The sequence below is a fragment of the Periophthalmus magnuspinnatus genome, chromosome 22, assembly GCF_009829125.3.
Source record: "Periophthalmus magnuspinnatus isolate fPerMag1 chromosome 22, fPerMag1.2.pri, whole genome shotgun sequence".
Classification (NCBI taxonomy): domain Eukaryota; kingdom Metazoa; phylum Chordata; class Actinopteri; order Gobiiformes; family Gobiidae; genus Periophthalmus; species Periophthalmus magnuspinnatus.
In genome coordinates, this window is record NC_047147.1 from 941,958 (window position 1) to 964,468 (window position 22,511).

The following is a 22,511-nucleotide window of genomic DNA, read 5'->3' on the forward strand; positions in this document are numbered from 1 at the left end:
AAACCGTATTCTCCTTTTGGTCACCTGCTTGTCTCCATATAAATTCCCTATCCTTGAATTCCCCGCAATATAGCATTAAACATGTCTAAATATCTTCATGAAAACAACCATACTGATGTTGCCAAGTTACAGGTCAGATCTAAGGAGAGTCAAGCCCACTCACAATGAAAATGTTGTTCAATGTACTGTTTTAGCAGCAACTGTAATGGAATAACTGCAAGATGGATATGTTTAATTCCCTACTGTTGAACATTTCAGACAAAGCAAGGAGCACAAAAGTTACAGCCTGAGTTTAAAATCACTTAATCTAGGTCTAAACAAATATTACCTAGTAGGCACTACTCTATGCTAATGCTATAGAACTCATTTGAACTTTTCTACAGTGTGGTGACAAAAGCATTTTCCCCTTCGACTTTTCCCTTATTCAGGCTTGAAGCAGGAAGAAGGGAGGAGGAGGAGAAGGGGGAGTCAAAGAACCTAAAGGGGTGTGGTTTTCTTTTTTGTACAGTATAGTGACATAGTAGGAGCCTCTAACAAAACTTAAGCAGTGGTGCTGTGATGGAGGCGAGCATTGTTGCAGACACTGGGTGAGTGTAAATGCCTATGTGAAGTAAATGGGAGTATAGATGTAGATTTAAAAGTACTGCGTAAAGTTCTTTGAGTTGTGGGGGTTGGGGAAAAGGAGGAAGGGGGAGGCAGAGTAGAGCTGCCAAAGCACACAAAACAGATGTGAATCATTTGACTAACATATAGGTCAAAGCGAGACCAGTCGTTTTGAATCGCAGCTTTTGTTCAATGTAAAAAAAAATGGCATTATAACTCATAAATTAAACAATAGTATGTTTCATTGCAACTATGTGTTCGATTTGGAGGAACTCTTTAGGGTAGTTCAGACGGCATTATGTTCTGTATGGACCTAATTTAGTCCAGGTTTAGACCAGGTTTAGTTCTGGTTTAGACCCTAAGACCCATAATCCCTCCCTTTATCCAGCGAAATTCCATTTTAGACTTGGTTAGAGAAATAGTCTTTAGTCCTGTTGTAGACTGTGTTGTTTATCTAGACCTATCTGTGCTGATTTTGACCCTTTCAGTCCTATTTAAGAGATGTAGACGTGTTTTAGTTCAGACTTTGTTAAATCATGTTTTAGACCTGGTTTACACCCAATTTAGTCCTTGTGTAGACTGTGTAGACATGTTACATGTTGTTCCTGGCTTAGTTTTGGTTTAGTTATAGTTTAGACCTGGTTTATTTCTGCTTTAGTCCTGGTTTAGAGCTGGTTTAGTCCTAGTTTAGACCTGGTTTATTTCTGCTTTAGTTCTGGTTTAGACCTGCTTTAGTCCTAATTTAGTCCCGGTTTAGACCTGGTTTAGTTCTGCTTTAGTCCTAGTTTAGACCTGGTTTAGTTCTGCTTTAGACATAGTTTAGTTCTGGTTTTGACCAAATTTAATCCTAGACTTGGTTATGTGCTGTTTCAGAGTACATTCACATTAGTCCTGGTTTGATCCTAGCTTTAATCCAGTTTAGCCTTTATGGAGACTCAGTTTGGTCCTGGTCTAGTCCTGGTTTAGTCCTGGTTAATCCTGGTTTAGTCCTGGTTTAGTCCTGGTTTAGTCCTGGTTTAGTCCTGGTTTAGTCCTGGTTTGGTCCTGGTTGAGTCCTGGTTGAGTCCTGGTTGAGTCCTGGTTTAGTCCTGGTTTAGTCCAAGTTTTGATGTATGCAAGCGTGATCTACTTAAGTCTACCTAGTTTGTGTTAATTTTGGTTTGTGTCTGATTTTAGAACTGGTTTAGTTCTAGAGTAGTCCTGGTTTAATCCTTGTTTAATCCTGGACAAGTCCTGGTCTAGTCCAATTTTTGATGTATGCATGTGTAATCTACTTAGGCCCTGGTATGTGTTACATAGTCTGATTTTAGAACTGGTTTGGTTCTAGTTTAGACCTGGTTTAGTCCTGATTTATTCCTGGTATAGTCCCGGTTTTGGTGCGTATGCAGTTTGCCTGGAATGCATGTTCAAAGGTTGACTTTCATAACTTAAAAAACAGATGTAACTTTGTGGCAATTCAAGACATATTTTCCATTAGCTGTGAGACGTCTCAGGTTCAAATCAAAACCCCCCTAGCCACTGAATAAACTCTTTTGACTAACGCAACAGTATTTCATAAAGAATTTTTCACTTTTGATAAAACATAGCTTTTGCTGGGAAGGATAGGCTTTCACAGGGTCAAATGAGGCAAGCTCCATTTGTTTACATAGAAGATTAACATGTCGGCTGGCCCACATCTGTTTCCTACCAGAGCTAATGTACAATACAGATTCATTTATGTGAGTGCGAGGTGTTAACAAAGAGCTTCAGACACAGGTTAAGTCCTTGTATAGACTTGGTTATGTCCCCATAGTTACGCTCTGTTTTGGTTTAGACCTGGTTTAGTTCTGGTTCAAACCTACTAGGTGCACTATGCAACCTTTGTGGAGGAGGGTATGTGACCTGCTTGTCACATGGGGGCGATATTGCTTTGTGCAGAATGTTCCACAGTATGGCATTATCTTGCATTGGTTGAGTGGCAAGTGTTGTATTGTTTAAGAAATGCATTGACAAACATGCATTCTTACTGGATGCGGAATCAGCTCTTCACAGATCTGACCTGTAACTTGGCATGGTGTTGTCATCTACTTGTCTCCACGGAGCAGGTGGCAGACGCTCCTCCAGAAAAGTTACATAGTGCAGCTTTAATTGTGGTTCAGATCCACTTAAGTCCAAGACCTGGTTACGCACATAAACAAGTAGGTGACATGTTATTCATAATTTGTCACAATATCTACATTAACAAGACTTTTTTGTATTTGTATTTGTAAGTAATTTGTAAGTAGATTTAAAAAAAAACGATACATGATGCAAAAATATCAGAAAGTGGATCTGAAAAATACTTGAAAAACTTGAAGTAGAAAAAAGACAAAATGCATGCTGGGAGAAAGAAAAAATACAGTATTGAACCCAGCCTAAAATACCCTTATATTGAAAATATCATATTGCAAACGACAAAAGTCAACAAATTTTGAAACATCTCTCCATCCATCTTCTCCTGTTTATCTAGCATTAACAACAGGTTTGATTGATAGCGTTGCTAAGTGCCCACTCCCTGCTAAACCAGCAATGTGAGCGTTACCTTCACTAGCCTCACTCTGGATTGGCTCTTTGGTTGCAATTCCAAATATGGAACTCTGCTCCAAATTGGCCCCTATAACTGCTAGCCTTGATGAGCTTTATTTGACTAGAGCCGAAGTCTGTGATGATGTCACACTTAATCTGCTTCTTGATATCGTCTGTAGTCTCAGACTGATCTTCTAGAGACTTGGTACAGGGTGAGGCCTCCTTTCATCTGTGTGACCAACAGTAAACACAAGCGCTCTTCAGAAGGGACCATCTCTCCCTGATTCTCTTTCATTTACTCACTTTAACAAATACCCTAGCCACCACTAGCATGTAGCACTATCCTCAACTAACCATTGTAATTAGAGAGTTGTTACCACACGGAGCCTGGAGCCTCAGATTGACTTAGACAAACCTTGGACAAACCTTGGACAAACCTCTTCTCCACATGTGCATGTGTTTGTGTTTTTATTGTTTTATTGTTATTTACCTTTGTGTCATAATTTATGCATTTCTGTTTTTGTCTGTTGTTGTTTATGTGAAGCATTTTGGGCAGCTTAAATTGGATTTTAAATGTGCTATAGAAATAAAATTTAATTGAATGTGTGTTTAAGTCCTCAGATCGTGTAGTGTGACATCCAAATATCTTATAAGGCAAAAGACCTTAAGATTTTGACTTTTAAAAACAGCCTTTACATCGACCCTGCTTTGGACACTGCATTACAAAGCTCACTGAGGGAAGCCCAAGGGTTTGCAGTGCTGTCCACAAAGCAAAGGGTGAATATAAACAAAAATATTTTGTAGTCATTTCACTTTTATTTTCTTTGCCACATAAATCTATACATCTTACACCATATACCTGATGTCTTCTGTGTGTATCTGAAATGTAGAAAGTGGTAAAGAAAAGGTAACATATCACAAGATGATCAGCTCAGATGTGAGATGCTATTTAAAGTAAACCACAAACCACAGGAGACTTTAGGCCCCTCTGTGCACAGTGTTAAAGCGTTTTCACTTACACAGCAACCACTGATGAAGGGACCCAAAGGGCAGATTACAGCAAGGATCAGAAACAAGTGCTTCTTTTGTTGTACTTTGACAGGTTTTATTTGTTTTGTATCTGCTACAAAAATGTTCATGTTAAAATATATATATATATATATATATATATATATATATATATATATATATATATATATATATATATATATATATATATATATATATATATATATATATATATATATATATATATATATATATATATATACCTGCGGATCATTATGTTAGAATTTACACATTTTAAATCACAATATTCATCTAAAAACGACTTAATAAAAGCAACAAGTCCGCCGACTTCTGCATTAGAAAACTGCGGTGCCCAGTGGGAGCTGAAGTCACCGTAAACGTCATCACAACAAAGTGCCGCATGCTGTCGGCGCCCCCTATGGATAACTGCACATCACACTAGCGAGCAACAAATTTTTTTCATTTGTACCAGAATGACTAAGCAACATTGCCAAATCCTACGAGTATCACCGATTAAGGAAATAAAATTGTAGAACAACGTGAGTACAGAGAGGGGGCGTGTACTGGTGGCGGTAACAGCCTCGTTTCCATAGGGCCCCTCTTAGAAGGCTGGAGGTACAATAATAGCACTATTCAAGGACTAATTCTAGGACTAAACCAGGTGTAAACCAGGTCTATAACAGGACTATTCCAAGTCTAATCTAGGACGAATCTAGCACTAGACTAGGTCTGTTACAGGACTTTTCCAGGTCTAATCTAGGGTGAAACCAGCTCTAAACTAGGTCTATAACAGGACTATTCCAGGTCTAATCTAGGGTGAAACCAGCTCTAAACTAGGTCTATAACAGGACTATTCCAGGTCTAATCTAGGGTGAAACCAGCTCTAAACTAGGTCTATAACAGGACTATTCCAGGTCTAATCTAGGGTGAAACCAGCTCTAAACTAGGTCTATAACAGGACTATTCCAGGTCTAATCTAAAACTAATCTAGTACTAAACCAGGTCTGTAACAGGACTAAACCAGGTCTATAACAGGACTATTCCAGGTCTAAACCAAGTCTATAACAGAACTATATCGGGACTAATCTAGGGCTAAACCAGGTCTAAACCAGGTCTTTAACAGGACTATTCCAGGTCTAATGTAGGGTGAAACCGGGTCTAAACAAGGGCTGTAACAGTACTATTCCAGATCTAATCTAGAACTAATCTAGCAGTAAACCAGGTCTATAACAGGACTAAACCAGGTTTGTAACCACCACATTTTACAGGAAAAACTTTGCCATGTTGGGGTTTCCAATCAATCTCTGGCATGGTTCTCAAATTTTCTAGTAGACCGAGTATAACAGGTAATGATTGCCTCTCAGCTTTCTCAACCTCTCCATGTTTCCAGGGGAGTCCCTCAAGAGTCAGTCCTGGGACCAACTCTCTTTTCCATTTATATTAATGATATCCCATTGTCTGTTAGCAAAGGAACTGTTCACCTGTATGCAGATGATACAATTTTATATTTCTTAATGTAGAGAAAGCCTTTTTGCAACTGGACTTGACACTAAATGCAAAAAAAAAAAAAAACAAGGGCAATCTGGTTTAGTCGTATTAAACTATTGCTCATTCTCATAAACCTTTTCTTGGCACAGCAGATGGAACCACCCTTGAGCAGGTTAGAGATTATAAATATCTGGGAATCTGGCTAAATAGTACATTAGCTTTCCATCATCACATTGCTGTCTTAGAGGCAAAGGTAAAGGCTAAATTGGGGTTTTTGTACAGAAACCGCTCCTGTTTTACAATCCCAGCTAAACGTGCCATTGTTGAGATGTCCATTCTTCCACAATTTGACTATGGCGACATCATTTGTCGACGTGCTTCCAAAAGTAACCTTGCAAAATGAGATACCATTTATCATTCTGTGATCCATTGTGTTAAAAATGCCCCCTTTAGGACACATCACTGTCGCTGTACACTCAGGTGAGCTGGCCCTCACTGCAGTCTCGTCAAAATAAGCATTGGCTTATGTTTGTCTATAAAACCATGCTCTAAGTCAGCTGCTCGTACAAGAGTCTCCCTCCAGATACAACACTCGGTCCTCACAGCTCATCAAACTGAAAGTTCCTAAGTCTAGGTCTTCTCTTGGCCTCATGTCATTCCGATGCGCTGCTGCTAATGATTGGAATTTGGCTCAAAGCTCACTTAAACTGGACTCCTTAATTTCTCTTTCTGCTTTTAAATGTAAACTGAAGATAATTTTTAAAGACATGTGTAAATGTTTTACTAATGATACGAAAGGAGATTTTTAGAGACAGATGTAAATGTTTGTTTTATGTTTTAATGAAATGATGTTGAGTGTTTTATTGTGTTAACTCCCCTTCCTCTTCCCTTGGCTGCTCTGGCATGCCCAGGCCAACATTGTAAATAAGAAAATGTTTTGCCTGGTAAAATAAAGGTAAAATAAAAATTAAAAATAAATGTAACAGGACTATTCCAGGTCTAATCTAGGGCTAAACCAAGTCTATAACAGGACTATTCCAGAACTAATCCAGGGCTAATCCAGGGCTAATCCAGGGCTAATCCAGGGCTAATCCAGGGCTAATCCAGGGCTAATCCAGATCTAAACCAAGTCTATAACAGGACTATTCCAGGACTAATCCAGGGCTAATCCAGATCTAAACCAAGTCTATAACAGGACTATTCCAAATCTAATCTAGGACTAAACCAGGTCTAAACCAAATCTATAACAGGACTGTTCCAGGACTAATCCAGAGGTAATCCAGGTCTAAACCAAGGAGGACAGAAAAGTGGATAATATAAACTCCAACCCACAAACTGAATAGCTGTCTGATTTCCACCTGAAAGAGCTCGTTTGAGAAACACTGTCCGTATGTATTTCAAATGTGTTTTTTTTCTTGTGTGTTGCAGGCAGTCTGGTCCTCTGATCGCCCTCTCCTCTTCCCCATCTTCTCTGTCTCCCTCCTCTGCTCCGTCACGACCATTTCGACCCAAACCTCCTCCCCCTCCCACTCCAAAACCAGCCCCACACCTACCCCGCTCTCCCTCTCTATCGCCCCCTTTACCCCCCACAGTCAAAACCCCATGCTTCAACCCTCCCCTTAACTTACCCCCTCCTCTGTCTCCCACCCCTGTAAATCCAGTGCCTCCTGTCCATGATGCATCCCCACCAACCAAAATATTTCCTAAGTCTGATTCTTCAACTTTTGACCCTTTGAAGACCTCTGAGACTCCAGCTCTGAGCCTGACAGACAAGCTTGAACAGACCTCTCCAATATGGCGGCCAAAAGGACTAACCCAAGACCAAGTTACCAGCATCTTGAAGGAGGAGCAACCTGGGGTAACTTAGATTAATTTAAAGGAATGTGAATCTGTTTTCATACTGATCCATTGCGATTTGTGATTTCATTAGGTCTTCAGTTCAATTTCAATTCAAGTTATTTTTCTAAAGCCCAAAATCACATCAGCAGTCACCTCTTAGGACTGAACAAGATAATTGATTTAACCAACAGAAAGTTTGAAAATCGACAGTGAAACAGACAAAACAAACAAATGGAGAACTGTCCCAGAGGGCCCCCTGTCCTTAGACCCTCCTCCTGCAGGAAAAACTAAAAAATTAAACACAATCGAGGAGAACCACAGTGATTCTCAAGGAGAACCACAGTGAAGGAGATATCTACTCCCCAGGACAAAAACAAGACTAAACCAGGACTAAATCAGGACTAAACCAAGACTAAAGCAGGACTAAACAAGGACTGAACCAGGACTAAACCAGGTTTAAACCAGGACTAAACCAGGACTAAACTGAGACTAAACCAGGACTAAATAAGGACTGAACCAAGACTAAAGCAGGACTAAACAAGGACTGAACCAAGACTAAACCAGGACTAAACCAGGACTAACGGGAGGAGGCCCCGGGGAAGACCCAGGACACGCTGGAGGGACTATGTCTCTCGGTTGGCCTGGGAACGCCTTGGGGTCCCACCGGAGGAGCTGGAGGACGTGTCTGGGGTGAGGGAAGTTTGGGAGTCCCTGCTTAGACTGCTGCCCCTGCGACCCGGCTCCGGATAAGCGGAAGAAAATGGATGGATGGATGGATGGATAAACAGGACTAAACCAGGACTAAACCAAGACTAAACCAGGACTAAACCACAACTTAGCCAGGACTAAACCAGGACCAAAGCAGAACTAAACCAAGACTAAGCAAGGACTAAACAAGGACTAAACCAGGACTAAACCAAGACTAAACCAAGACTAAACCAAGACCAAAGCAGGACTAAACCAAGGCTAAAGCAGGACTAAACAAGGACTGAACCAGGACTAAACCACGACTTAGCCAGGACTAAACCAGGACTAAACCAGGACCAAAGCAGAACTAAACCAAGACTAAACCAAGACTAAACCAAGACTAAACCAAGACTAAACCAAGACTAAACCATGACTTAGCCAGGACTAAACCAGGACTAAACCAGGACCAAAGCAGAACTAAACCAAGACTAAACAAGGACTAAACAAGGACTAAACCAGGACTAAACCAAGACTAAACCAAGACTAAACCAAGACCAAAGCAGGACTAAACCAAGGCTAAAGCAGGACTAAACAAGGACTGAACCAGGACTAAACCAGGTTTAAACCAGGACTAAACCAGGACTAAACTGAGACTAAACCAGGAATAAATAAGGACTGAACCAGGACTAAACCAGGGCTAAACCAGGATTTAGCCAGGACTAAACCAGGACTAAATCAAGACTACACTAAGACTGAACCAGGACAGAACCAGGACTGAACCAGGACTAAACCACTGCTTAAATCTTTTCGCACTACAACAAAAAATACCCCAAATCTTCCAAGTTTTAAAGACAAAAAGTCCTCATGATAAATACTCAGCCCCAAAATATATAGTTCCAGCTTCATATATTGAATGATGAGTCTATGTTATCATCGTGACAGGCCTAGACATCACACACTATAGTCACATAACAAGAGTCAACAGTTTAAAACATGAATTAATTTTGTATATAAAGTTTTAATTAACTTCAATTCATCATCGAGATCATTCCAAAGTCCTACTCTTAAAACAGACACACATCTTTTGATCACATTAGTTCTTAAGCTCTACCGACTGTTTGTTCATTGAAAGGAGGACTGCGTCCCGACAGAAGTATTCCTGTTCACAATACAGCGCAGAACTCTCAAACCTATTAACTTCACTATGTCTATACATTTACATACATACATATTCATAGATTTATTCATGCATTGCCGTGATCTGTAGTTTAACTATAAGATCTATGTTTGTTTTACAGGCATTTCCTCACATTTCCGAGCAATAAGACAGACAAGGAAGCACAAGTGATGCATAGAATCTAATAATAACATACATACAGGCATTTCTTATTCTATACAGATTTGGTTATATAAAGTATACCAACAGTTTTCCATATTTACTCCTGATGTACTGTACCTATGGCTTTTAGCATATCTGATCATCTATGAACACTTCCAAGAACCCTGTCTCATAAACCTGTTTTAATTCAATTCCATTCCAAAACAATAAAAAAGTAATAAGAAGAACATCCCCATCCTTAGACCCTCCTTCTTGGCAAGGCCAAAAAAACAAAACAGTGAAGGAGAGATCCACTACCATGGACCAGGACTAAAGCAGGGCTAAATCAGGACTAAAGCAGGACTAAAGCAGGACAAAACCAGAAATAAACATGACTAAACTAGGCCTAAACAGGACTAAACCAGGACTAAACTAGGACTAAACCAGGACTAAACTAGGACTAAACTAGGACTAAACCAGGACTAAACCAGGACTAAACCAGGACTAAGCCAGGACTAAACTAGGACTAAACCAGGACTAAACCAGGACTGAACCAGGATAGAACCTGGACTAGTCCTGGTTTAGTCCTGGACACACCTGCAGCCTAACTGTCTGACCGAACCAGGACTGACCCAGGACTGAACCAGGACTAAACCAGGACTAAACCAGGACTAAACCAGGACTAAACCAGGACTAAACCAGGACTAAACCAGGACATAAAAAATGTACTTTTCTAGCAGCATACTTTTAGTTGTAGTAGTTTGTAATATTTGTATTGAAGTAGCAGTATTCTTACTCGAGTAAATGTTGTGGTTTCTCTTCCCTCTGTGAGTGTGTCTAAAGTGACTTGAGTTTTATGTAACAATATGAAATAATTTGAACATTTGTGTTTCTTGCAGCTCATTCAGATATGATTTAGTTTTTCTGTCCTTTGAAAATGGTAGAATTTGTGCATTATTTCATGTTTTGTCCTTCAAATTACAAAAACTTGTTACCTCCCGACAGTTACTGATCGGATTTATGGTGAATATGTCTGTAATTACATTCTATGTCAGTGCATATTAACTAAGATGGTGCATTATACAAGTGTTATAAGTAGAACGAAATAACCCATCCCATCATTATCTGGACTTTTTTCTCCTTCTGGAGTAATTTTGTGGCCCACTACGTTGTACTTCTACTTGAGTAATATTATTCTGAAGTAACCTTACTCTTACAAGACTTTGCTTCAAACCGCATGGTTTTACTGACAGAGAATTGGCTCTAGACTCTTCCATTAAAAACCCAAGCTGATTATTAACAATCAGACATGACTGAATTTGGAAGTCAATACAAATTTGATTGATCCTGCAGCCCTAGTCTCCAACCACTCATACACAAAGGAGGTGGTGGAAGTGTCTTGCTCAATGACACAATAACAGTGTTTGTTTTGAGTTTGATGTGGCTGTATTCCTGCTGTTGCCTTGTGTGTGTGTGCTCTGACCTGAGTGCTGACAGCTGTGTTGGTATTCGCAGGTGTTCTTGGTTCACGGCGCAGAGGAGAGGGGTGTGACGCTGTCTGTCCAAAAGTCCGACCAACACGACTCAGCGGTGCAGAACCTGACAGTGAAACAACACGGGGCATGTGAGGACTTCAAAACACGAAACTCAGACAGAATGCTAGAAAGGTGTCTGTGTAATCCCCAGCGTTGGAAGTAACTGAATACATCTACCAAGAAAACATAGTCTGAATACTAACTTTGAGTAACTGTATTCTTGTACAGCTACTATTTTATTTGGTGCAGTATATGGCAGTCCCTGATAACACAAATTAGGCTTCAAACTGCACAATTTGAGAGAGAGAAATAGAAAATGTTGCATTTGTGGTGAGGCATGTGCAGTCTTTCTCTCTCCAATGAGTTATAAACAATTTCAGAACAAACAGCAAAACAAACATACAGCTGTTTTTAATCCTATGTTGCGTTTTTACACTATAATTGAAATACAGCTTGGTGTAAAAGTATTCAGAATGCATTACTCTGATTGGACCATGTACCAGAATGTGTCACAAATTAGGCGTTTTATTTCCCTGAGGTCACTTCCGCTAGCATTAGCTACAGGCTTGAATGACAAAGTTGCTAAGCGCCTGCTCCCCGCTAAACCAGTGGTGTGAGATGGAAGGACCACTACCTTCCACTGCTCCAAATTGGCTGCCATAACTGCTAGCCTCAATGAGCTTGTGGGTGATATCACACTCAAGTTCTTTATACACTCTATGGTTCAGAGCAAAAGAACATTGAGTTGTTAAGAGTGAATATTTTTATATTTGTGTCCATTTGACAGAATATAACTTTATTTTGCTACAGTAGGTTGTGTTCACTTGACATCACAACTTTCTAATCTGAAAACTGACCTTGTTTATAGTGAAAATCTGTGTAATTTCAGGGTAGGGTCTAAGGTGGCTGCATTAGGCAAACATCATTATATGGACTTGTCTATAAAACAGTAAATCTCCCATATTAGCACTTTGCAGCTGATGTCATCAACATTCCCTGTCGGTGTGAAGCTAACTGTAGGCACTGCTCTGTCTGAAGCTCTGTAACTCAAGTTAGACTTAGTTTTGTTTGAACACAATCTCTCCATAAAGACCAAATGTCCCTCTCACATAACATTACAATCACAAGCTAGCTAGCATTAGCCAACAGTCTGTCACTCTCAACTTAAACTCCTTAACAGGACCATAAATGCTCAGATTGATCACAGGCACCTGGAAATGTGCTCTTTAAATCTGTTCACCATGGTAACGGCTGAACATTCCACCACTGACATACATGTTAACACCCCGCTCGAGCCTGATGTCACTGCAAAGTATCATTTATGTATTAAATAGGCTTCTGCGTTCCATCTGAATTCACAGCACTGTAGAGTAATGTGAACTCAACCAATTTATGAGAGCCAACAATTCAAGAGATAGAATATGTTGTTGTGAATTGTTAGTCGCTATAGTCGCTATGCTAATCTAATCGCACTGAATTCTGTGTATAATACATGCTAACCACAGTTTAGCCCTGACTGTAGTCATGACTGTATTTCCTGTTTTAGTTCTCCATTTGGACGGTTCCTTCCTGTTTTTTGATGACATCGTCAAACTCATCTCTTTCTACTGTGTCAGCAGGTAACACAAACATGCCTAAAACAAGACACACTCTTCCTAAAACTGCTAACACTCAGGGTGTAGTCACAGTTTTTCACACACTGGATTAACATATGTAGCACTTTGTAAGATACTTTATATTGCACTATTCCTTCACTGTTAATACTGAAGCCTCCACAGCCCAGGGGCAGACAGACGGTCAGGTGGCTGCCAATATGTGCTAATGTCCTTTCTCAGCAGGACCCTTCTTTTCTGAATGAGACAAACTTGTATGTGTGCTCTATCTGCAGGTTTGGGCTCTAGCAACACAGGTTCAGTTGTAATTGTTATACCATATAAACTGTGCAGAAAGGCTGTATGCAGGTTACAAATGGGTACTTTAAATAAATATAAAAATAACACGTGTAAGCAAAATAATGACACACTTTACTCCTATTGTTTACTCCTATTGCACTAGTTTCTGTTTTACCGTTTTGTCTTCATTCTCTGATCCAGGGACATCCTTCCTCTGTCGCTAAGGTTACCGCAGGCCATCACCACGGCAACAAAAAGGGAGGAGCTCGAAGTCATCGCCGCCACTGGAAAAAGTAAATATATTAGTTTGAGCTGAATGAGAGGGTCAAGGTAATGATTAAAGGTTAGGCTTACAGTACACAGTTCTACAGGGCCCTCTCTTTTAGTGATGAAATGTGTGGTGAGGACGTGAATATAGAGACTCAAAATACAACTCAACTCAAAAAGCATTGTGCTGATTACATTTGAATAACTGCAATCATTTTGTTGTTTTTTTTTTTTTTTTTTTTTTTTTTGAAGATGTAGATAACATTTATTTAGAAGTAAAGGCAATTCCTGCTTCTCTATGTGGAGTTTGCATGTTCTCCCTGTATTTAAATAAGTTATTTTTGTGTACTCCAGTTTTCCATACAATTATAAACATGGGTTCAGACCCTTTCAAAGAAACTGTATTTAAGGTTTAGATTTCAAATTCCATAAACATGATCTGTCTATGTCCCCAGATACAAAATAAACATGTTCAAATGAAATATAGTTTTTATTAATAACAGTTGTCATACTGATCTATTCTTAATTACAAAAACTGTTGGTTCGAACCTAAAATGCTTCTCTGAATCATCACTATTTAAACTCCAGTGCCTCCTGCCAATCATGAATCACTTCTGCAGTATATGCTCTTCATACACTGAGGATGAAAAAAACATAAAGAACTAGCAAACCAGGATCAGCTGCGATTGTAATATCTTTTTAAAACTGTAAGAGCACAGACTACATACAGTTCCTTTAAAGCCAGAGTATGTAACTTTTTAGCCAAAAAATAGGCTAAACTGATAGCATGTTTTTTTCATTTTGGTTGTGCATATTACACTGAAAAAACATATGAAAACATGCATCCTTATTGGCAGTGAGCTTGCATCTCCACAAACTCTTATTTGACCTGGAGGTGAGCCTAGGTAGAAATGTTGTTCCTTTCTTTCTTTATCTTTATTTATACACGGTAACCCAATGAGAGCACCTGGGCTCTCTTTTCCATGGGCGCCCAGTTTTAAATACAATACAAACAAAACAAGTACACAAGTCCATATAAAACATTAAAAACTGGAGCCGGTGTGTGCGCAATAGTTTGTTACCAGATTATTAAAGTGTGATTGTGTCATTAATGCATCCAGCTTTGCTTTTCCATGTGTTCCATTTTTGTGAAGCAAAATAGCGAAAAGCTTTTTTCATGTCTCTGTTTGGTGCGGCTCGTCCTTAGACGTATGCCGTCATGTGATCTGGTATTAAATGTTCTGGTATCAATGATTAACAAGCAGGTGAGGCATTCTGGCAGTTTTTGAAGTAGTCCCTTATAAATACATGTCATACAATGCTGTTCTCTTTTAATAGACAGTGATGGCCAATCTTTGACTGTAATATTCCACAATATAGCAGAAAATGTATCTATGTCTATGCAGAATGTTCTGAAAACAAACATTGAATAAGAAGTTGTAAATCTTAGTGGTAACACTTTGGCTCTGTCATATGTCAAACTTAGCACATTTCTCTGTTGTTTTTAGATTTCTGGACATCAGACCTGCATCTTCATTCTAAAAACGACTGCAGCGGCTCGGAGTGGAGCAGGACCTATTTGCATCTGAATCCAGTTATTGTTGAAGAAAATCCAATTACACCAGACAAGCCTGAGACATGTACCTCCCCCAAACCTGAAGAAGCCACCTCCCAGAACACCACATCACCCCTGCACAACGGAGAAACCCCCGAGAAGGTCAACCTGGGGGTCAAAGTTCACAGCAATCCCCATTTGGAGATGAAATATAAACGTCCCCCTCCGCGACCTCCCAGTGTTTCGGGTGGGATGGGTCTCCTGTTTTCACCTACACCATCATCACAATCTTCGGCACCTGACAAAAAGGACGAAATCAAAGAAATCAAAGTAGCAGAAGATAAAACCGATAAAAAATCCACTTCAAATGCTCCGTCACGGCCTCCTATGCCTCAGAACCGAGCAGGTCCGCCAGTCCCTCGCGCTCCCCTACGCTCCTCCAGGAAAAGCAGTGATAGAGAGAGGGAAAAAGCAGAGGGGATGGAGAGAGAGAAGGGACATAATTTGACAAATGAAAAAGAGGGGGCAGCAGTCGGAGAGCAGGGAGAGGAGAGGAGTGAAAGAATCAGGGCAGCAGCACAATTGGAAAAAGAGAGCGGTTGCCAACAACAACGGGAAGAGGGGGATGCAGAAAACGATGCGACAGAGGATAAACAAAAATCTGGCACTTCTTTGTTAGTAAAGAAACCAAGTCGCCCAGTACCCCCACCGAGACGCAAATCACAGACCCCCGATTCTCCTCACTGTCCTACCCAGGCAGGAGCAGGGGGAGGAGGAGGAACAGAAGGGGACAGGTTGCCCCCTCCTTCTGCAGGACGCCGGCCCGATGTGTCGCTATACTCACCACAGGGGGGCGCTGTCTTGGTAAACGATCCAGACTCAGCCTCCACGAGCAGCACTGAGGAAGAGGCAGAGGCACATGAGCAAAGGTATGTTGACTTAATACTTACAATATCGAAAATTTAACAGTGTTCATGCTATACTTAGTTAAACCCTTATTTCAATCAAATTAATATTCCTTTAGTAGTGTATACATTTGAAAAAGTATGTATATTACACTTATTTCAATTTTTTGTTTTTATTTATACTTTTGGATACATTGCCTTTAGTAGCCTATTTAACATTTTTCAGTTATAATAAAAAAAATTGCATATAGAAAATTGTACCCACTATTAATTTGTATGACAATACTTGTGTGAGTCACCCACTTCTGGCAGCTTGGGGTAATGGAGCTTGTTTAAATGGTAAATTTGCAGCATAGCTATTAGCACTATGATTACAACAGATGTTTTGTAGTGAAGGGTTTTAAGTGCTGCTAACAGGACCAAAGACTTTATGGTTCTATGTGAACCAAGGCAGAATGACTTGAACATTTGGGAAAGAAACAAAAGCTTTTCCATATAATTTTGAAGTAGAAACAACATTATAACACAATTATCACTCCTGCCTTACGGCAAGAAGCCTCTGTGCAGATTCAAATACCGATTTCTGTGTGCAGTTTGGTTTGTGTCATGTGCTCAGATAATTAAAATCAAGAACGAACACCATCAAGAAAAACTTGCAATGAATTGTGTTGCCATGTTGAGGTCTAAATTGTTCTGACATAAACCTAGCTTGAGTTGTATTGTTTTCATGCAGTCGTTGTGCAGAGAGCCGCAGCCCTAAAGCCAGAGTGAAGCGGACTCCAACCACAGTGATACTCGGCCGAGCTCGTCACCGTTTGTCCTCAGTCCTGACCGGCCTCATCAGCCACGACCGGCGTCTCACACAGAGGATAGTGGAGCTCGCAAGGGACCCCTCCAGCTACTTCGGCAATCTGGTCAGTCAAGAGTGATGATTATGATATTTGTGCCATATTACCTAACTAAAATGTATTTATTTTATATATATATATATATATATATATATATATATATATATATATATATATATATATATATATATATATATATATATATATATATAACAGATAAAATAGAACATCAAACAATGCAATAGTATTAAAAATGAAAACAAAATAGAAATACCTAAAACATAGGTCCCAAGCCACTAACCCAACTCTTGACCCCAAACACACGCAAAAAGTCAACATAAAGCAAACAATCAAAAAAGCTAAGAGTTTTAAAAGTTCGAAATGGGATAAGACATAATTCAGACAAGACAAGAAATGAGACTGAGTCCAAGCGAAGGACACAAGATGAAGTTTTGACACCACTATTGATAAACTAATAATGACTATATATAAATGGACGTAGCTAACCTGCTAGCCGCCACGTTCCAAATAGTAAGTAAGCAAGGTAAAAAAGTGCGCTTCCGGCTCCATCGAAATCATCACCCCTCTCTCTGTAATTAATGCAGTCAGCCTTGTCATTTTGGTCTTAAATGTTCGTATTAACCCGCTCTACATGATCCTAAGGTTTTTATTAGGCCCGAGCCCATACGTAGGGCCTATTTCTTCCGCAACGATGAGTGCATGGGCGAAGCCCTGTCGCACCGTGCACAGACTCCTGTATCCTAGCAACATGCATATTTGTTCTTGCTAGCATGTCAGCGTCAACATTGTTGACGCACGCAGCGCGAAGCGCTCATGTCCCCAAACACACTCCTGACATCGAGCTCTATCCAAGCCCCCATGCCGCAGGCATGGGCCATCTTTATTACTGCTAAAATGAATGGAAGTCAATGGGAGGTCTATGGCGGACCCCGACGTCATGGTGAATGATGGCCGCGTTAGTGCGCAACTTCATGGCACCGTGCTTCTTCCTGTATCCTATCAACCCATGCCGTAGGCATGGGACATGCATATTTGTTCTTGCTAGCATGGAAGCATCAACATTGAGTCATTGGGCGAAGCCCATTGACTCAATGTTGACGCACGCAGTGTGAAACGCTCATGTCCCCATACACACTCCTGACATCGAGCCCTATTCAAGCCCCATTGCCGCAGGCATGGGCCATATTTGTTACTGCTAAAATGAATGGAAGTCAATGGGAGGTCAATGGCGGACCGCGACGTTATGGCGAATGACGGGCGTGTCTGCGGTGACGTGGGGAAAGTCCAGAGCTTTCAAAAAACGTATAATATGTGTTTCTAATGTTATCGGGTATATTGTTTTTGCTAAAAATATTATTTTTTTTTTATTAGGCCCGAGCCCAGGGCCTATTGCTTCCGCAACGATGAGTGCATGGGTGAAGTGCACAACTTTGTGGCCTTGTCGCACCGTGCACAGACTCCTGTATCCTATCAACCCATGCCGTAGGCATGGGACATGCATATTTGTTGTTGCTAGCATGTCGGCACGCAGCTCGAAGCGCTCATGTCCCCAAACACACTCCTGACATCGAGCCCTATCCAAGCCCCATCATCTTTATTACTGCTAAAATGAATGGAAGTCAATGGGAGGTCAATGGCGGACATCGATGTCATTCGCACAAAAACACCGCACAAAACAGCCCATGTTATCCTAATGGGAAAATTTCCAAATTTTTGTACATTTCAAAGTCTTATAACGACTTATTACCTTCAACGACGAACATGAAATTTGGCACAGTGATTCTTCAGATTGTTCCCGTCAAAAAAGTCCAGGGGGCCAACTTTGTATTTTGCACAGTGTTGCCATGGCGATGCCTGGAAAAAACCTTATTTTTCCATTTTGTGCATCAGCGCTTCGAATGTCTTTTGACTTGTTTGGTGGCAAATGCAGCCCAAAGCCGTAATAAACCAGAGGCAAGTGGCGTGTCAGCGCCACCCACAGGAAGTGCTGGGTCGGCCGAGTGCAAAGCACGGCCCGCGAGGGCCGTTCGATGCCGCTTGCGGCTTTAATTTCACTATTGTGTCTGTAAATCAAGATATGAACATTAATAACAGACAAATTAGTTGCCTTCTTTCCCCGGGGTTGCTCCCGCTAGTGTTAACAACAGGTTTGCTTTTTTAAAATTATTTATTTGTTATTGTGCCAGGCCTAGCAAAGAACAAAACATCCTGTATTTTTATTGAACAATGCCGCTGTATCTACAAACATGTTCTGAAATGTATAAGTTCTGTTTTCTTGTATAAGTTTATCAGTTCATAATCACAAGAATGTGATTTTTTCCCTAAATTGTGCAACCCCACAACCACAAACAAAATCTTGAAAATTTTGAGATGTCATTAATAGGAGCTCATGTGTTCAGGTGAAGGAGCACCGTGCCTTCACCCTGGAAACAATGTCAAGGCATGCCTCCTCCACAGAGCTGCTCCAGGAGATCAGACAGATGATGACTCAACTCAAGAGCTACCTCCTGCAGAGCACAGAGCTACACAGCATGATGGAACAACAGCACCAGTATGCTCAGGACAAACTGGGTAATGCCTCAAAAATTCACACTGACAGGAGCAGGGGCAAGAGCAGGGGCAGGAGGAGGGGCAGGCAGGAGCAGGGGCAAGAGCAGGGGCGGACAGGAGCAGAGGCTAGAGCAGAAGCAGGGGCAGGGGGAGGAGCAGGGGCAGACAGGAGCAGAGGTAGGAGCAGGGGCAAGAGTAGGGGCAAGAGCAGGGGTGAGAGCAGGGGCAGGCAGGAGCAGGGGCAAGAGCAGGGGCAGACAGGAGCAGGGGGGCAGACAGGAGCAGAGGCTAGAGCAGAAGCAGGGGCAGGGAGAGGAGCAGGGGCAAACAGTAGCAGGGGCAGCCAGGAGCAGGGACAGGAGCAGGGGCAGGAGCAGGGGCAGACAGGAGCAGAGGTAGGAGCAGGGGCAAGAGTAGGGGCAAGAGCAGGGGCAAGAGCAGGGGCAGACAGTAGCAGGGGCAGCCAGGAGCAGGGACAGGAGCAGGGGCAGACAGGAGCAGAGGCTAGAGCAGAAGCAGGGGCAGGGGGAGGAGCAGGGGCAAACAGGAGCAGGGGCAGCCAGGAGCAGGGGCAGACAGGAGCAGAGGTAGGAGCAGGGGCAAGAGTAGGGGCAAGAGCAGGGGCAAGAGCAGGGGCAGGAGCAGGGGCAGGCAGGAGCAGGGGCCAGAGCAGGGGCAGACAGAAGCAGGGGGGCAGACAGAAGCAGAGGCTAGAGCAGAAGCAGGGACGGGTGGGGCAGGGGCAAACAGGAGCAGGGACAGGAGCAGGGGCAGGAACAGGAGCAGACAGGAGCAGAGGTAGGAGCAGGGGCAAGAGTAGGGGCAAGAGCAGGGGAAGAGGGAGGGGGCTACATCAGACCAGAGTATGCCTGTCATAATAATAATTATATTAACTAATTGTTGCCAGTGACTGAGCAGCTGGCACTCATTCTTCGCACCTTTTTGTGTGAAGTTTGCATGTTTCTCCCCGTATGGGTAACCTGGCTCACACCAGATTGATGTGTGTAACTCTGAACTGAGTTCTACACATTATCAGCCTGTAACGGTGAAAAGGCAGAACGTCATGACATAAATTTGAATCTGATTGGTCGAAGTGTCAACAACAGAACATCCAGCTAAGAGAAAAGCACAGACATCTCTGTCCAAATGCATAAAGCTCTGACCTTCTGCATGTTTTTTACTAACTAAACAGTCCGTCTCTGTTACTGGTCCAATCACATCACTGTGTAAGGTTACTGTCTGCTCTGGTGTCCTCCAGTTTCCCTCTGACTGTCTTTAGTGGTATATAACACTTAAGAGTACATGTGTTTGCATGTTTTAATCATGCAGATGTCAACGTGATATGAACTTGTTATCAATAATAATCACATTATTGTGTATTTTGCAGAGAGTATTGCAGAAGCTGCTCTGTGTAAGAGTGTGTTGAAACCTCTGAGAGAGCCCATTTACCAGTGTCTGGAGAAACTACACAGTGACAGTGGCAGCCTGGAAAAACTGGCCCAAAATCAAGTACAACACAAACAGTTTGAACTCTACGCATATGACACATGAGTCTTTAAATACATTTTGTTCCCTCAGTCTACTGTCCTGAGCAGCACCACCACAGCTTTAGGAGTGACCACTGCTGTCCCCGAGGCTTCAGCCATGGAGAAGATCAGCCTCAAACTGAGTAACCTTCACCTCGAGTATTCACCCCAGAGGAAGATCGAGACGCTGCTCAAGACCTGTAAGATCATCTACGACTCTATGGCTGTCAGCTCATCTGGTGAGTACCAACGCCTCACAACAAGAGGGTCTCAGGTTCTATAGGTTATGGTCTAGAATTTGATGATATAACTCTATGGGAGAACTATGGTTTTTGAAAGAAATATTGACTCTCAATAGTGCTTGTTTGGGATTGGCTACACACACTTGCCATATTAATGTTATGGCTTTCAACTGGCAACAACCACATCTTGTTGTTGAATAATGGCACCGCTTTATGAAGCTATTAACACAAGTTCATCTTAGATGACGCTGAAGTGTCACGGTTCCTGCTCTGCTCTCCCCGTGTCCTCGTCTTCCCCCCTCCCTCACCTGTCTGTCTCCGGAGCTGGGCGGAATCCGGACTCCTCCCACGCGCACCTGCTCCCCATCAGCACAATCAACGCCACCTGCCGTGGATAAGAGGGGTTCGGACGAGTCACTCGGCGCCGGAACGTCCGCGTTTCACATCTCCGTCCCAGAACCTGCTCCAGACTACTCCAGACTACTCCAGCACCCGCACCTCCGCCCTGGTACGTCTTGTATCTTCACTGCCGTGCACTGTGTCCCTCTGCGCTCACGATCCGCACCCACGCTCCCCAGCTACGTTGATTAATGAGCTGTGTATACCAGACGCTACGTTATGAAGCTACCTCGTTTTCCCGGCCATGGGGATCTATGAACTCTGGTTTCTATGAACACTTCTATGAACTTTGATTTCGATGAACATTTATTGTGAATAAAGACATTGTAAAACTTCGTGAGTCCCGCAACTTTGGTCCTTACACCCTGCTGGTTACGACAGAACGTTCCGGCCAGAAATGGACCAAGCGGACTCAAGACCAGACACCACGCTTCAGCAGGCGTTTACGCACCACGGTGACGTGCTCGGTCAGCACGAGAGGACCATCCAGAACCTGCTGCAGCAGAACCAGTCCCTGGTGCAGCAGGTGTCCCAGCTCAGCAATCAGGTCACCACGCTGCTCACGCACCTCTCTCCCGCTGCTGTCGCCGCGGGACCCGCTGCTCCGCTCCACCCTCCGGAATCCAGGAGCACCGATCCGGAGCCGTTTGCGGGGCAGCCGGACCTCTGTCGGGGGTTTCTTTTTCAATGCCGCTCCATGTTCCAGCAGCGCCCGGCCCGTTTCCCCACCGATGCATCCAAGACGCGTTACGTATGTGGGCTGCTCCGGGGCAGGGCGCTCCAATGGGCGGAGGCTAGGTTCTCTAACTCCGCGTTGGATACTACGGACTTCGAGGCTTTTATTAATGAGTTCAAGCTCATTTTCAGTCACCCTCACTATCGTGCGGACGCCGCCTCCCGCTTACTCGCCATCACTCAGGGCTCCAGGACTGTGGCGGATTACACCGTGGAGTTTTGGACACTCGCCGCGGAGGTGGACTGGTCCGACAGCGCGCTTAAAGCGGTTTTTGCCAAGGGGCTCCGCGACACACTTAAGGACGAGTTGGCCTCACGGGACGAGCCCTCGGACCTCAAGGCGTTGGTCACGCTAGCCAACCGCATCGACAACCGTCTGCAGGAGCGGCGGCGGCAGGCTCGACACTCTCCCGTGCGGTCCACGGTCCGTTCCCCGTCACCGACTGCGGAGGAGCCCATGCAGATCGGGAGGGCGCGTCTCACGGCCGAGGAGCGCATACGACGCCGTGCGGCTGGGGAGTGCTTCTA

General features: G+C 42.7%; 1 protein-coding gene across 1 annotated transcript in view; it reads left to right on the plus strand.

Annotated features, from left to right (window-relative positions):
• The first annotated feature begins 510 nt into the window (after positions 1–510).
• The window catches only part of rin3 (Ras and Rab interactor 3), a 36,756-nt gene continuing 14,755 nt past the window's right edge, over positions 511–22,511 (plus strand). Inside the window, exons 1-10 of the mRNA XM_033988628.2 lie at positions 511–587; positions 7,093–7,522; positions 11,024–11,132; positions 12,590–12,662; positions 13,137–13,228; positions 14,711–15,686; positions 16,396–16,576; positions 18,931–19,102; positions 20,469–20,590; positions 20,660–20,846. Coding sequence (XP_033844519.1) covers positions 559–587; positions 7,093–7,522; positions 11,024–11,132; positions 12,590–12,662; positions 13,137–13,228; positions 14,711–15,686; positions 16,396–16,576; positions 18,931–19,102; positions 20,469–20,590; positions 20,660–20,846 — 2,371 coding nt within the window. The 5' untranslated portion in view covers positions 511–558. The remainder of the gene's footprint in view (positions 588–7,092; positions 7,523–11,023; positions 11,133–12,589; positions 12,663–13,136; positions 13,229–14,710; positions 15,687–16,395; positions 16,577–18,930; positions 19,103–20,468; positions 20,591–20,659; positions 20,847–22,511) is intronic.